Here is a 13,643-nt window from a genome sequence, read left to right as displayed (position 1 = left end):
TCAAAGCCTTACAATCACTTTAAAGTGTTTACATTTGAAAAAGGATACTTTAGTTTTTTTTATGACATTACCACCTCATACATCAGAGCATTCCAGAACTTAACCTCTCTTACTGTAAAAAAAACCTCCCTGGACTAAAAGTAAAATTTAATATCTCAAATACTTTTAATGGTTAGCCTGACATCAATAGTTTGTAAGATCTTGGACTGGATGTTAAAGGACTATATACAGGATTTTAGTAATAAAAACGTTATGATTAGCAGTAATCAGCATGGATTCATGAAGAATCGTTCTTGCCAAACCAATCTATTAACCTTCTATGAGGAGGTGAGCTGCCATCTAGATAAAGGGAGGCCCGTAGACGTGATGTATCTGGATTTTGCAAAGGCATTCGATAGGGTTCCCCATAAACGTTTACTGTACAAACTAAGGTCTGTCAGCATGGACCATAGGGTGAGTACATGGATTGAAAACTGGCTACAGGGGCAAGTTCAGAGAGTGGTGATAGATGGGGAACACTCGGAATGGTCTGGTGTGGAAAGTGGGGTCCCCCAGGGTTCTGTCCTGGGACCAATCCTATTTATATTATTCATAAATGATCTGGAGGATGGGATAAACAGCTCAATCTCAGTGTTTGCGGATGATACAAAGCTAAGCAGGGCAATAACTTCTACAGAACTGTAGGAAGAAGACAAGCCGGCGGAGGCAGTGTGATGCTTTGGGCAAGGTTCTGCTGGGAAACCTTAGCTCCTGCCATTCGTGTGGGATGTTATTTGGCACACCTAAACATTGTTTGTGACCAAGTATACCCCTTCATGTACGTGGTATTCCCTGGTGGCAGTGCCCTCTTTCAGCAAGATAATGCACCCTGCCACACAGCAAAAATGGTTCAAGAAATGCAAGCACGAGTTTTAGTTTTTTTGACTTGGTCCCCAAATTTTTCAGATCTCATTCCATCAAGCATCTGTGGGATGTGCTGGAAAACAAGTCAGATCCATGGAAGCCTAACCTTGCAAATTACAGGACTTAAAGGATCTGCTACTGACAGCTTGGTGCCAGATACCTCAGCATGCCTTCAAAGATCTGGTTGAGTCCATGGTGCAATGGGCCAGGGCTGTTTGCTGTTTTGGGAGAAGGGGACCTACTCAATATTAGATGGGCCATCATAATGTTATGGCTGATCAGTGCATATATTAAAAGTCACCTCCAGAATTTTTTTTGCTATGGGCCACCACTCCACTTCTACTCCAGCTTTCATGAATTTCCAGTTTCCAGTGTCTCAAGCTGCTCCTCCAAGTGATAAATATGAGGAATGAGAAGGCTATGAAGGGTAATGTGTAATGCGGATAGTGAGCGAGTACCTGCAGCATGTATCCTTGCCTTAGCAGTTGGGTGTAACCCGAGGACTGACAGAGGAACAAGAGAGAAAAGGAAAAAGACAGGAGGTTTCCGTGAGACAGGACAAACACATCAGAGCATACAGAAAGAAATAGTCTTTAGGCGTGCAGAAGAGAGTCCCGTCTCCCTGTTCTCCATCACGTTGTTGTTCAAAAAGCTGAGATAGAGATGTAATAAATATTTGTACCTTACACTATACAAAAATGGATATCCTGCCACCACAACCTATAGCCCTGGTGTCCAACCTGGACCCTGGGGGCCACAAGCAGCCCTTTTGCACTCATTGTTCAGCCCTTGGTGGCCCCACAGACAGCATTCTGTGTATTGGTGCTTAGCTAAGCTAGTTAAGGAAAACGGTTTGTTAAATTGGCTTCTACTTGTTAAATGATTTGTTTATTTATTTCACACTATCTTACTTTTTTATGTTATAATTAGCAGCTTTTCTATTTTTATGTTTTTGTCCCCAGTCTCCAACAACTCATAAAGCATGTTCCCAGTCTTCAACAACTCCTACAGCATTGTCCCCAGTCACCAACAACTCCCACAGCATGTCCCAAATCTTCAACAAGTCATACAGCATTGCCCCCAGTCTCCAACAATTCCCACAGCATGTCCCCAGTCGTCAAAACTCCTATAGCATTGTCCCCAGTCTCCGACAACTCCCACAGCATTGTCCCTAGTCTCCCAACAACTCCCATGGAATGTCCCCAGCCTCCAACACCTCCTACAGCATTTCCCCAGTCTTCAAATAGCTCCTGCAGCATGTCCCTAGTCTTCAATAACTCCTCACAGCATGTCCCCAGTTTTTCAACAACTCCTAGGATGCTGTCCCCAGTTTTTCAACAACTCTTAGGATGCTGTCCCCAGTTTTCAACAACTCCTAGGATACTGTCCCCAAGTTTTCAACAACTCCTAGGATGCTGTCCCCAGTCTTCAACCACTCCTACAGCATTGTCCCCAGTCTTTACCAACTCATACCGCATTGTCCCCAGTCTTCAACAACTTCCACAGCATGTTCCAAGTCTGCCGACAACTCCTAAAGCATGTCCAGAAGATTCAAAAACTCCTATAGCATGTCAACAGTCTCCAACAACTCCCATAGCATGTGCCCAGTCTTCAACAACTCCTACAGTATGTTCCCAGTCTACGAACAACCCCTAAAGGATGTTACTAATCTCCAACAACACCTACAGCATGTCCCCAGTCCTTAAAAACTCTTTTAGTATGTCCACAATCTCCCAACTCCAACAGTATATCTCCAACAACTACTATAGCATTTCCCCAGTCTTCAACTCCTACAGCATGTCTCCAGTCCTCAACAACTCCTGTAGTTTACAATCTCTCTTTAGTGATATCAGGGGCCAGATTTGAGGGCCTCCTACTGTATATCTAATAAGTTTACAGGCACTGACCTACACGATTAACAGAGAAAACAACTGCATACTTTGCTTTTCTCTACAGTTCTTTGCACCCAGTCCTAAATGTGGATTGGTTGTAGGTTTGTCAAAGATTTAGGGGGTTAAGTTGAAAATTAGAAGTTTGTTTGAGGGTAAGGTATTGATTTAGGGGTTAGACTGAGGTTTAAGTTTATGGCTTGGGTGGAGGTTAAGAGGTTAGGTTGACGAACAGACTTTGGTTTAGGGTAAAATACTAGACATTGGGCTCATCAGGTTAGGGATTGAAATCAGAGCTAAGTTATGCAGACAATTATATTTTACAACTACAGATTTAATCATCCAGTTGGCAGTCACCAATTTAAGGACACACTGCTCAAATCATGTACAACTGATCGCTACAAGATACAAATGAATGGTACATGTGTAGCCTGCTCCATTGGGAGCTATTTGTTCCATCCGTTTAGTAATCAACTGCTACTTCTAACAATTATTTACTAGTGTTTTTAATGGAAGGACGAAGTGATGAAAAGTCTCTCATACAGCTCCACACCATCGCGTGGAACCCGCATCCAATTCGCAATAGCAGGAGATTTTGACCGGCTCTCTTTGGAGCTGGTTCACATATCTCCACAGCTGGTCTGGTGCGTTTTAGGTCTGGAGTCAGCCTAAAATTCGGGCTAAAATTGGAACTGAAACAGTGAACCAAAACGCACCGGACCCCAGCTGTGAGACGGATGCGGGGATGGTGTGAACACAGCCTTAGTCTCTCAGTAGTAAGTGGTTAATATTGACCATGTAGCCATGTTTTCTTTACATTTACACTATTACTGTAATGTTAGAGGACAACAACAATATAAAGAATATTCAGTGTGTCGATGCCTCTTATCCACTTTCCTTACTATTTGTATGAATGACACATCTACATATTTTCCTGGAAAAAAAAAAACATCCTTTTTCTGTTTATTGGTGCCAAACCTCGACTGCATGCCAAAACTTCAGGACCAAAAACGACTATGTCAGTAATCAAATGCTTAAATCAGAAATGAATGGTGGGGACAGGAGATCCATTCTTGATCAGAATAAGAGCACGCTCCATTCAAGTCTAACGTCTGCCGTAAAATCTCCCTGCAGCCTTTTCATCTTGCAAGAACGTGACGGGAGAGAGAAGGAAGCCAAGGCACACCACCTAAGAGAAGAAAACCTTTCCATGGAGCTGGCCAGCAGACAGCCACAGCAAACAAGGATTCTGCAGAGTTACACGGAGCAAAACCACCTAGACTGAGTAACGGAATTTTGCTGGGGCTCCCACTCAGAGACCATTTGGCACAACGTAACTGAAACATGAGAATGATCAGATTTCTGTTTTGCAATAGATGTATGACTGATGGGCCAAAACAGGACTTGACATTACAATGCTGTATTTGGGATATAAGACACTGGGCTGGGTTAGCGCAGGCACATGGAAAAAAAAAAAAAGCAAGCAACATCTGTTAAACATTGTAAGAGTGAAATGGGAGCGGGCATTACATCACATAAAAGGTAGAAATCTACATGATATTTACTGGCAGAGAGGGTTTTATTTGTCCATTGTGTACTGCCCAGTATTGCATTAAAAGGGACCAGGAAAAGAATATGAGAGCTGTCATTGCTGACATATTTTTAAAGGTGCAGGCTCCGGAGTCATCATTCCAATCCGGGCTTCTCTCTTTAGGCAGCCCCTAAAGAGTCAGGTCAGTGGTCCATTAAACGTAAACCCAAAATCTATTGTCAGTATGTCTGGCACCCTGCCTCACTGTATACAGTTTTCTAAGTGAATCTTCTTTTTCTGTGAATTTGTTGCAATATTTCTTTATTTGGGATCTTGCCTGTAACAGCACTTACTGTTGCAGGCTGATTACACTAAGCTGCTGTCTTGCAATTAGCAGCAGCGTTGTCAACCTGCTGTGTCCATTCCTTAAAGGGGTTGTAAACCCTCAAGGTTTTTCACCTTAATGATGCATTAAGGTGAAAAACCTCCTGTGATGCAGCTGCCCCCCCCCCCCCCCCGCAAAGAGCCCTCCTCTTTAACTTATCTGAACCCGGTCTTTCCAGCGATGGGGACGAGCTTAGCAGCTCCAGCCGGTGTCTCGGGTCCTGATTGGATAGATTGATAGCAGCGCAGCCATTGGCTCCCGCAGCTGTCAATCAAATCCAATGACGCGGGAGCCGGGGCCGAGTCCTGCTGTCTGTGTCAATGGACGCAGCAGCAGGGCACGGGAGCGCACCCGCACGAGTGCTCTGAGGGAGAGCGGCTCTCTAATGGGGCACTCGAGAAGAAGAGGAGCCAGGAGTGCCGCTGGAGACCCCAGAATAGGAGGATCAGGGCCACTCTTTGCAAAACCAACTGCACGGAGGAGGCAAGTATGACATTTTTTTTCTTTTTAGCTGCAACAATTTACACAGCGCTTTACATACAGTATCTCACAAAAGTGAGTACACCCCTCACATTTTTGTAAATATTTTATTCTATCTTTTCATGTGACAACACTGAAGAAATGTCACTTTGCTACAATGTAAAGTAGTGAGTGTACAGCTTGTATAAAAGTGTAAATTTGCTGTCCCCTCAAAATAACTCAACACACAGCCATTAATGTCTAAACCTCTGGTAACAGAAGTAAGTACACCCCCTAAGTGGGCCCAATTAGCCATTTTCCCTCCCCTGTGTCATGTGACTTGTTAGTGACACAAGGTCTCAGGTGTGAATGGGGAGCAGGTGTGTTACATTTGGAGTTATCTCTCTCACACTGGTCACTGGAAGTTCAACATGGCACCTCATGGCAAAGAACTCCCTGAGGATCTAAAAAAGAATTGTTGCTCTACATAAAGATGGTCTAGGCTATAAGAAGATTGCCAAGACCCTGAAACTGAGCTGCAGTGCGGTGGCCAAGACCATACAGCGGTTTAACAGGACAGGACAGTTTCCACTCAGAACAGGCCTCGCCATGGTCGACCAAAGAAGTTGAGTGCACGTGCTCAGCGTCATATACAGAGGTTACCTTTGGGAAATAGAAGTCCTGCCAGCATTGCTGCAGAGGTTGAAGGGGTGGGGGGTCAGCCTGTCAGTGCTAAGAACATACGCCGCACACTGCATCATATTGGTCTGCATAGCTGTCGTCCCAGAAGGAAGCCTCTTCTATAGACGATACACAAAAAAGCCCGCAAACAGTTTGCTGAAGACAAGCAGACTAAGGACATGGATCCAGGGCCGGACTGGCCTACCGGGATACCGGGAAGATTCCCGGTAGGCTGTCTGCACCTAGTACCCCTGGGGCCGCTTTTGGCTCTGAGCTTGGCTGACTGACTGTGTCAGCAAAATACTGAGCAGCGGCGGCCACCGCTGCCGCACTACCCAATGGCTGTGTGTGCCGCCTCCTCCGGCCACAGAACTAAATAGTTATATGCCTCTGTGTGCCTGAGGGGAGGAGCGAACGCCGTGCTGCTCGATTTTCTCTTTGTGACTGGTCCCGTGCGGCGCCAGCACCGCCCACTAATCTGCACGAGGAGAATAGGAGAAGTGAACGGCCCGTGCAGCTGCAGCACTTTAAGGTACAAAAAAAAATCTCCCTCTCTCCCCCCCTCTCTCTCTCTCTCCCCCCTCCCCCTCTCTCCTCTCCCCCCCTCTCTCTCTCCCCCTCCCCCCCTCTCTCTCCCCCCCCCCTCTCTCTCTCTCTCCCCCCCTCTCTCTCTCCCCCCCCTTTCTCCCCCTCTCTCTCCCCCCCTCCCCCCTCTCTCTCTCTCTCCCCCCCCTCCCCCCTTTCTCTCTCCCCCCTCTCTCTCTGCCCCCCCCTCTCTCTCCTCTGCCCCCCCCCTCTCTCTCCTCTGCCCCCCCCCTCTCTCCCCCTCTCCCCCCCTCTCTCTCTCTCCCCCCCCCTCTCTCTCCCCCCCCCCCCCCCTTACCCTCTTTCTCTTCCTTTCTCTCTCTCTCTCCTTTTTTGTGACAGTCACATTTGTCTGCAGTTTGGTCTTCAGGGAGGTGTACAAGTTCATGTTTTGTTCAAATGCCAGATAATCGTGGAAAAGCTGTATACCATCAAACGCAGCCACTGTACCCATTAAACGCAGCCACTGTGCCCATAAATTGCCGCCACTGTGCCCATAAATTGCCGCCACTGTGCCCATAAATTGCCGCCACTGTGCCCATCAAACGCTACCATTGTACCCATCAAACACAGCCACTGTACCCATAAATTGCCGCCACTGTGCCCATTAAATGCAGCCACTGTGCCGATAAATTACCGCCACTGTGCCCATTAAACGCAGCCACTGTGCCATCAAACGCAGCCACTGTGCCATCAAGTGCAGCCACTGTACCCATAAATTGCCGCCACTGTGCCCATTAAACGCAGCCACTGTTCCATCAAGCGCAGCCACTTTACCCATTAAACGCAGCCACTGTGCCATCAAAACGCAGCCACTGTGCCATCAAACGCAGCCACTGTACCCATAAATTGCCGCCACTGTGCCCATTAAACGCAGCCACTGTGCCCATAAATTACCGCCACTGTGCCATCAAACACAGCCACTGTACCCATAAATTGCCACCACTGTGCCAAACGCAGCCACTGTACCCATAAATTGCCGCCACTGTGCCAAACGCAGCCACTGTACCCATAAATTGCCACCACTGTGCCAAACGCAGCCACTGTACCCATAAATTGCCGCCACTGTGCCCATTAAATGCAGCCACTGTGCCCATAAATTACCGCCACTGTACCATCAAACGCAGCCACTGTACCCATAAGTTGCCGCCACTGTGCCCATTAAACGCAGCCACTGTGCCAATAAATTACCACCACTGTGCCATCAAATGCAGCCACTGTGCCATCAAGTGCAGCCACTGTGCCCATAAATTGCCGCCACTGTGCCCATTAAACGCAGCCACTGTGCCATCAAGCGCAGCCACTGTGCCCATTAAACGCAGCCACTGTGCCCATAAATTGCCGCCACTGTGCCCATTAAACGCAGCCACTGTGCCATCAAGCGCAGCCACTGTGCCCATTAAACGCAGCCACTGTGCCCATAAATTACCGCCACTGTACCATCAAACGCAGCCACTGTACCCATCAATTGCAGCCACTGTGCCCATCAAACGCAGCCACTGTACCCATAAATTGCTGCCACTGTGCCCATTAAACGCAGCCACTGTGCCCATAAATTACCGCCACTGTACCATCAAAGGCAGCCACTGTACCCATCAATTGCCGCCACTGTGCCCATCAAACGCAGCCACTGTACCCATAAATTGCCGCCACTGTGCCCATTAAACGCAGCCACTGTGCCCATAAATTACCGCCACTGTACCATCAAACGCAGCCACTGTACCCATCAATTGCAGCCACTGTGCCCATTAAACGCAGCCACTGTGCCATCAAGCGCAGCCACTGTACCCATAAATTGCCACCACTGTGCCCATTAAACACAGCCACTGTGCCCATTAAACACAGCCACTGTGCCCATAAAACACAGCCACTGTGCCATCAAACGCAGCCACTGTGCCATCAAACGCAGCCACTGTACCCATCAATTGCAGCCAAATGTGCTTTAAAATGCATGGTTTTCCATTTTATGAACAAGAAAATAATGACGTTATGCTGTTGGGCTGGTATAATAATGCTATGGGGCTGGTATGACATTTTTTCCAGGGCTGGTGTTCATTCCCAGTCCGGCCCTGCATGGATCCCTGGAACCATGTCCTGTGGTCTGATGAGACCAAGATAAACTTATTTGGTTCAGATGGTGACAAGCGTGTGTGGCGGCAACCAGGTGAGGAGTACAAAGACAAGTGTGTCTTGCCTACAGTCAAGCATGGTGGTGGGGTTTTCATGGTCTGGGGGCTGCATGAGTGCTGCCTGCACTGGGGAGCTACAGCACATTGAGGGAACCATGAATGCCAACTAGTACTGTGACATACTGAAGCAGAGCATGATACCCTCCCTGGGCCACAGGGCAGTATTCCAACATGAAAACGACAACAAACACACCTCCAAAACGACCACTTCCTTGCTAAAGAAGCTGAGGGTGAAGGTTATGGACTGGCCTAGCATGTCTCCAGACCCAAACCCTATTGAGCATCTGTGGGGCATCCTCAAACGGAAGGTGGAGGAGCGCAAGGTCTCTAATATTCACCAGCTCTGTGATGTCGTCATGGAGGAGTGGATGAGGACTCCAGTGGCAACCTGTGAAGCTCTGGTGAACTCCATGCCCAAGAGGGTTAAGGCAGTGCTGGAAAATAATGGTGGCCACACAAAATATTGACACTTTGGGCCCAATTTGGCCATTTTCACTTAGGGGGTGTACTCACTATTGTTGCCAGCGGTTTAGACATTAATGGCTGTGTGTTGAGTTATTTTTAGGCGACAGCAAATTTACACTGTTATACAAGCTGTACAGCTCACTACTTTATATTGTAGCAAAGTGTCATTTCTTCAGTGTTGTCGCATGAAAAGATATATGTGAGGGGTGTACTCAGTTTTGTGAGGTACTGTATATTGTACATTCACATTAGTCCCTGCCCCAAGGAGCTTACAATTTAAGGTCCCTATCTCACACCCATATAAATACTCATCTCAACCCTGGCCTCTGATGCTTCCGGGAGGCAAAGGTAACAACACTGAGCCAACAGCTCAAAATCCTGCAAGTATGCACTTCCCCTGATCGAAAGGGTGCATTCTTGTGGAATTTTAAGCTCCCAGCTCTGCCAGGAGGAATGGTAGCATTACAAGTGTTTCCTAGAAGCATCTGAGGCTGAGATGGAGGCAAGAATTTTTTTAAGTTGGCAAATGGCTTTCTTTTACAATAACTGTCAATTATGCTTATGTAATGTATTTTTTTTCAAATGGATAGGACACAAGGTTTTCAACATGTTTGCATAACACATTCTCATGGTCTTCACCATATTAACGAACCCTTGCTCAGGTACCCGAGATGAGGTGTAATGGTAATATGAGGTGTAATGGTAATGTGAGGTAAAAGGGTAACCATATAGGGAATCCCTGCATTAAAAAGACTTGTGACGACCTTTACAATGCTGGTGAAAACTGCAGTCCACATGGACACTAATGGCTTTCTAAAGGCATTCGTGTTGGGGGAGTGAGGGAGGCAGTGGACTGGCAAACCAGCAGACCTTACCTTTGCCATGGAAGGTCTGCTTTAGGAAACTGTAGACAGTGACACGGGGGGGGTTGATTTACTAAAACTGGAGAGTGCAAAATCTGGTGCAGCTGTGCATGGTGGCCAATCAGTTTATAACTTCAGCTTGTTCAATTAAGCTTTGACAAAAAAAACCTGGAAGATTGATTTCTGTGCAGAGCTGTACCAGATTTTCCACACTCCAGTAAATCAACCTCATGGTGACAAACATACTGAAAAAAAAAAAAAGATTCTGGGTTCACATACACTTTCGCGCCTATTTATAAATGTTTTCACCCAGGATTTACACATTTTCCCAATGTAATCCAAATAAAAAAACGAGTGGTTCCTGGGTGAAAACATTAGAGCCCTTTAACTGGAGTGGTCAGGGTCAGGATGTGTGAAATATCTGTAAAGATTTGTCTGGTTGATTGCAATGTCAAACCCATCACATTCTTATCTACTCTGAAGTTTGTAGATAAGCTCTAAGTTAAGATGACCCACCACCAGAGGATAAGAGGGTGTGTATCCTAAATCGTATAAATGATGACAATGTAAACTTGTACAAAATCCTTGATTGCCCCCCCCAAGATCCGCCTTACTAGCCCCACCGAGATCTTCATGATATGGGGGCTTCACTTACTAACCTCCTCGGGAAAAGCTATTGGACGGACTGCCATCCAAGTGTCCTGGCACAACATGTTTAACCATACTGCTCATTCGGTAGCTCTTTCTGGCACTGCCTGAGGTCATCCAAACAGACAGACAACAAAAACGATAACAAAAAAAAACATGTTATAGGCAACACAACAATGGAATGCAAACATGAAAAAGTTATGGGTTTCTGGAGTGCGTATTATAGGGGTTGTTCCACCTAGAACCTGATACCTCTGTTATGGCATATGCTGACGGGATAAATGATAAGCTGGAATTCTCAGCGTCATCCACCTTATCACAGATTTTACTCAAGAGTCATAGGACCTATTTATACTTCTGAGATTTGTTATGCGGTTTAAGGCCTCATTCACACAGGACATCCTATAACATATGCCCATGCGAGGGCCATGTTTACCCACACAGGAATGTGCAAGTGTTCTGTGCATCCCCGTGGAGGCAGTCCCATTCATGTCAATTGGAACACAGCCACCAATCTCAATTTGATATCTGTGTGGGTGCCGATGCATGTTTGGGGCCGTGCACCCGCAGGAATGTCTATGCTGAGGGCGCACCGGTCCGGTCACATGATCGAGTCCCAATACTGGCTTCTATGTAGAGGAGGGACAGCCGACAATGGATGCCCCATAATAAGCCTATGAGCGATGTCCACGCCCAGGCTCTACAGCTGTTGTCAATGCTGGGACCCAATAATGTGACCAGACCTGAGTGACTTTAGAGTAGGTAAGTATTCAGATCTTTCCTTTTGCAGAAGTGATCTCCAAACTGCGGCCCTTTGATTACCTCTATGCAGCCCTTGGGACACCATTCTTCCCACTCATGCAAGGCAATATTTCTCCTACAGACAGCGGAGAACTATCCTTGCTGCTGACACCAATGACAGGGCACTATTCCTCCCACTGACACCAATGGTGGGGCACTATTCCTCCCACTGACCCCAATGATGGGACACTATTCCTCCCACTGACACCAATGGTGGGGCACTATTCCTCCCACTGACCCCAATGATGGGACACTGTTCCTCCCACTGACACCAATGATGGGGCACTATTCCTCCCACTGACACCAATGGTGGGGCACTATTCCTCCCACTGACACCAATGATGGGGCACTATTCCACCCACTGAGACCAATGATGGGACACTATTCCTCCCACTGACACCAATGGTGGGGCACTATTCCTCCCACTGACACCAATGATGGGGCACTATTTCTCCCACTGACACCAATGATGGGGAACCATTCTCTCCACTGTAAATTGGCCCTTTATTTAGAAAGTGTGGAGACCCGTGATATAGGCAACCCTAGTTTTAACCTTTCCCTTTTCTATCGAATACAAAAAAAAAATGCATGACAAAAGACATGGATTGATAATTGCAGAAGTATAAATAGAGCTTTGCTCTCAATGCTGAATTCTGTATTTAACTGCAGCAGCAGAAGTATGACCCTCTCACTTGATCATGTTGGGAAGCAGAACAGGGAATTTAGGCCAGAGGAATCACAAGAAAGAACACAAGACAGTCACTGATTCAGTGCATTGGCATCTAGCCAGAACTAAAATATCGGTTTTAGGTGGACTGACCCCGTTGAATCCCAGCACCATTGGTATTCCCCATGAGAACGGTTAACACATGAAAGTCGTGTGCTGACACGATTAGCGGATTAGGTGTGGCGACTGCGCTGGCTGTTAGGGGAAGCGAAGCATGCATGGGTTTCTGATGGGTGCTCTTCACAGCTGCAGACTGTATCAAGAGTAACTAAGCTGATTAGGCCGGCAACTTTCCAGAGTCACATGTCGCCCCGTCCGCGGTCACCTCTTTGTGAACCGACCTGAGAATCGGCACATGACGGCTGACAGGGGGATAAAATGTCAGGAGTGGTACACTGTGAATAGTGTCCTTGTACCCAGTAGAGTCTATGGAATGATTAAAGAGTACCTGCTGGTGTACACAATACTGTCCATGTTTTTTTCATCCATTCTATGGTATATTCTATGGTACTGATACTTTACCAGCAATGTAAGAGAATAACATTCCTACCTGCTAAGGGAGAGATGGCGATCAATCAGGGACCATTAACAATTAAGTGACTGGTTGTGGCACCTTAATGGACACGTGTTAATGTCCATTGTATTAAGGCAGCCCACTCATTATGAATGAGCTGTCAATGCATTTTAACGGATGCAGAAAACCTGCATGACTCCTTTATCTACAATGCAGCGCACCAGTATATGTATTTTGGTGGGATGTGGTGCTTTGGGTGTGGTGTATAGGGTACTGTACAATGCGTTGGAGGTGCCATTTATAATGAATGTCACCACAATGCACATAGAGCAGGTTTGTTGCAATGCATTGTGGCAACGTGTGCTAATGGCCCTTAAAGTGTAACCCCACTTGATCTTTACTGCTGTCCATGATCCGAATGGGGAAACCCACTTCCTACTGCAACAGCCAGAGCTCTGCTATAAGCTGAAGTAGCTGCTTCTGCTTTCTGTAATGCACTTTCCATAGCCTGCATTGCAGTCCACCAGGTTGCTGGTGACACCAAAATGCTGATACCACTATGCAACAATGATCCCCCTTCCTTATGTTCCTAATAAGAATCGATTCTCCCTAAAGGGGAGGGGAGATCTCCTTGTCAGAACCACGGACAGCAGTAAATGGATTGGGCAGTCACTTAAAGTGAACCTGTGTTTTCCCTATTCAGGGCAAAGCAACAGGTTTACTTACCGTGGCCTTAAAGCCAGAGAATGCATTCCCAAGATGCACAGGTAAAAGGGGGAGCAGGTTGCCAAAATGCCCATCCAGATCGATGCATACATCAAGTAAAAGACGCCATCATAGCAGAGGACCCAAGATTGGATTCAGCCTGCAAGTGTGTGCCAAAAGACCACACCCACGGACACATTTCGCACTGTGTCAGGGGCGAAGCCTTTTGGTGGAGACTTCCAGGCTGAAACCCATACGGATTCCTATGCTATGATGGCTGATTGGGAGAGCAGAATCT

General features: G+C 46.8%; 1 protein-coding gene across 4 annotated transcripts in view; it reads right to left on the bottom strand.

Moving 5' to 3' along the window:
* The window catches only part of SBF2 (SET binding factor 2), a 514,395-nt gene that overhangs the window by 51,648 nt on the left and 449,104 nt on the right, over nucleotides 1–13,643 (bottom strand). Inside the window, exons 29-30 of one of the 4 annotated variants that reach the window (XM_073604094.1) lie at nucleotides 10,610–10,705; nucleotides 1,362–1,406 (exon numbers count right to left, since the gene is read on the bottom strand). The exons of 1 other annotated variant lie outside the window; for it this stretch is intronic. In XM_073604094.1, coding sequence (XP_073460195.1) covers nucleotides 1,362–1,406; nucleotides 10,610–10,705 — 141 coding nt within the window. The remainder of the gene's footprint in view (nucleotides 1–1,361; nucleotides 1,407–10,609; nucleotides 10,706–13,643) is intronic. 2 more of the 4 variants (XM_073604095.1, XM_073604096.1) reach the window with 2 other exon arrangements.

This window comes from Aquarana catesbeiana, linkage group LG11 (genome assembly GCF_042186555.1).
Source record: "Aquarana catesbeiana isolate 2022-GZ linkage group LG11, ASM4218655v1, whole genome shotgun sequence".
NCBI lineage: Eukaryota > Metazoa > Chordata > Amphibia > Anura > Ranidae > Aquarana > Aquarana catesbeiana.
Note: the sequence above shows the minus strand (reverse complement) of the source record. Positions and strands in the feature narration are given on the sequence as shown.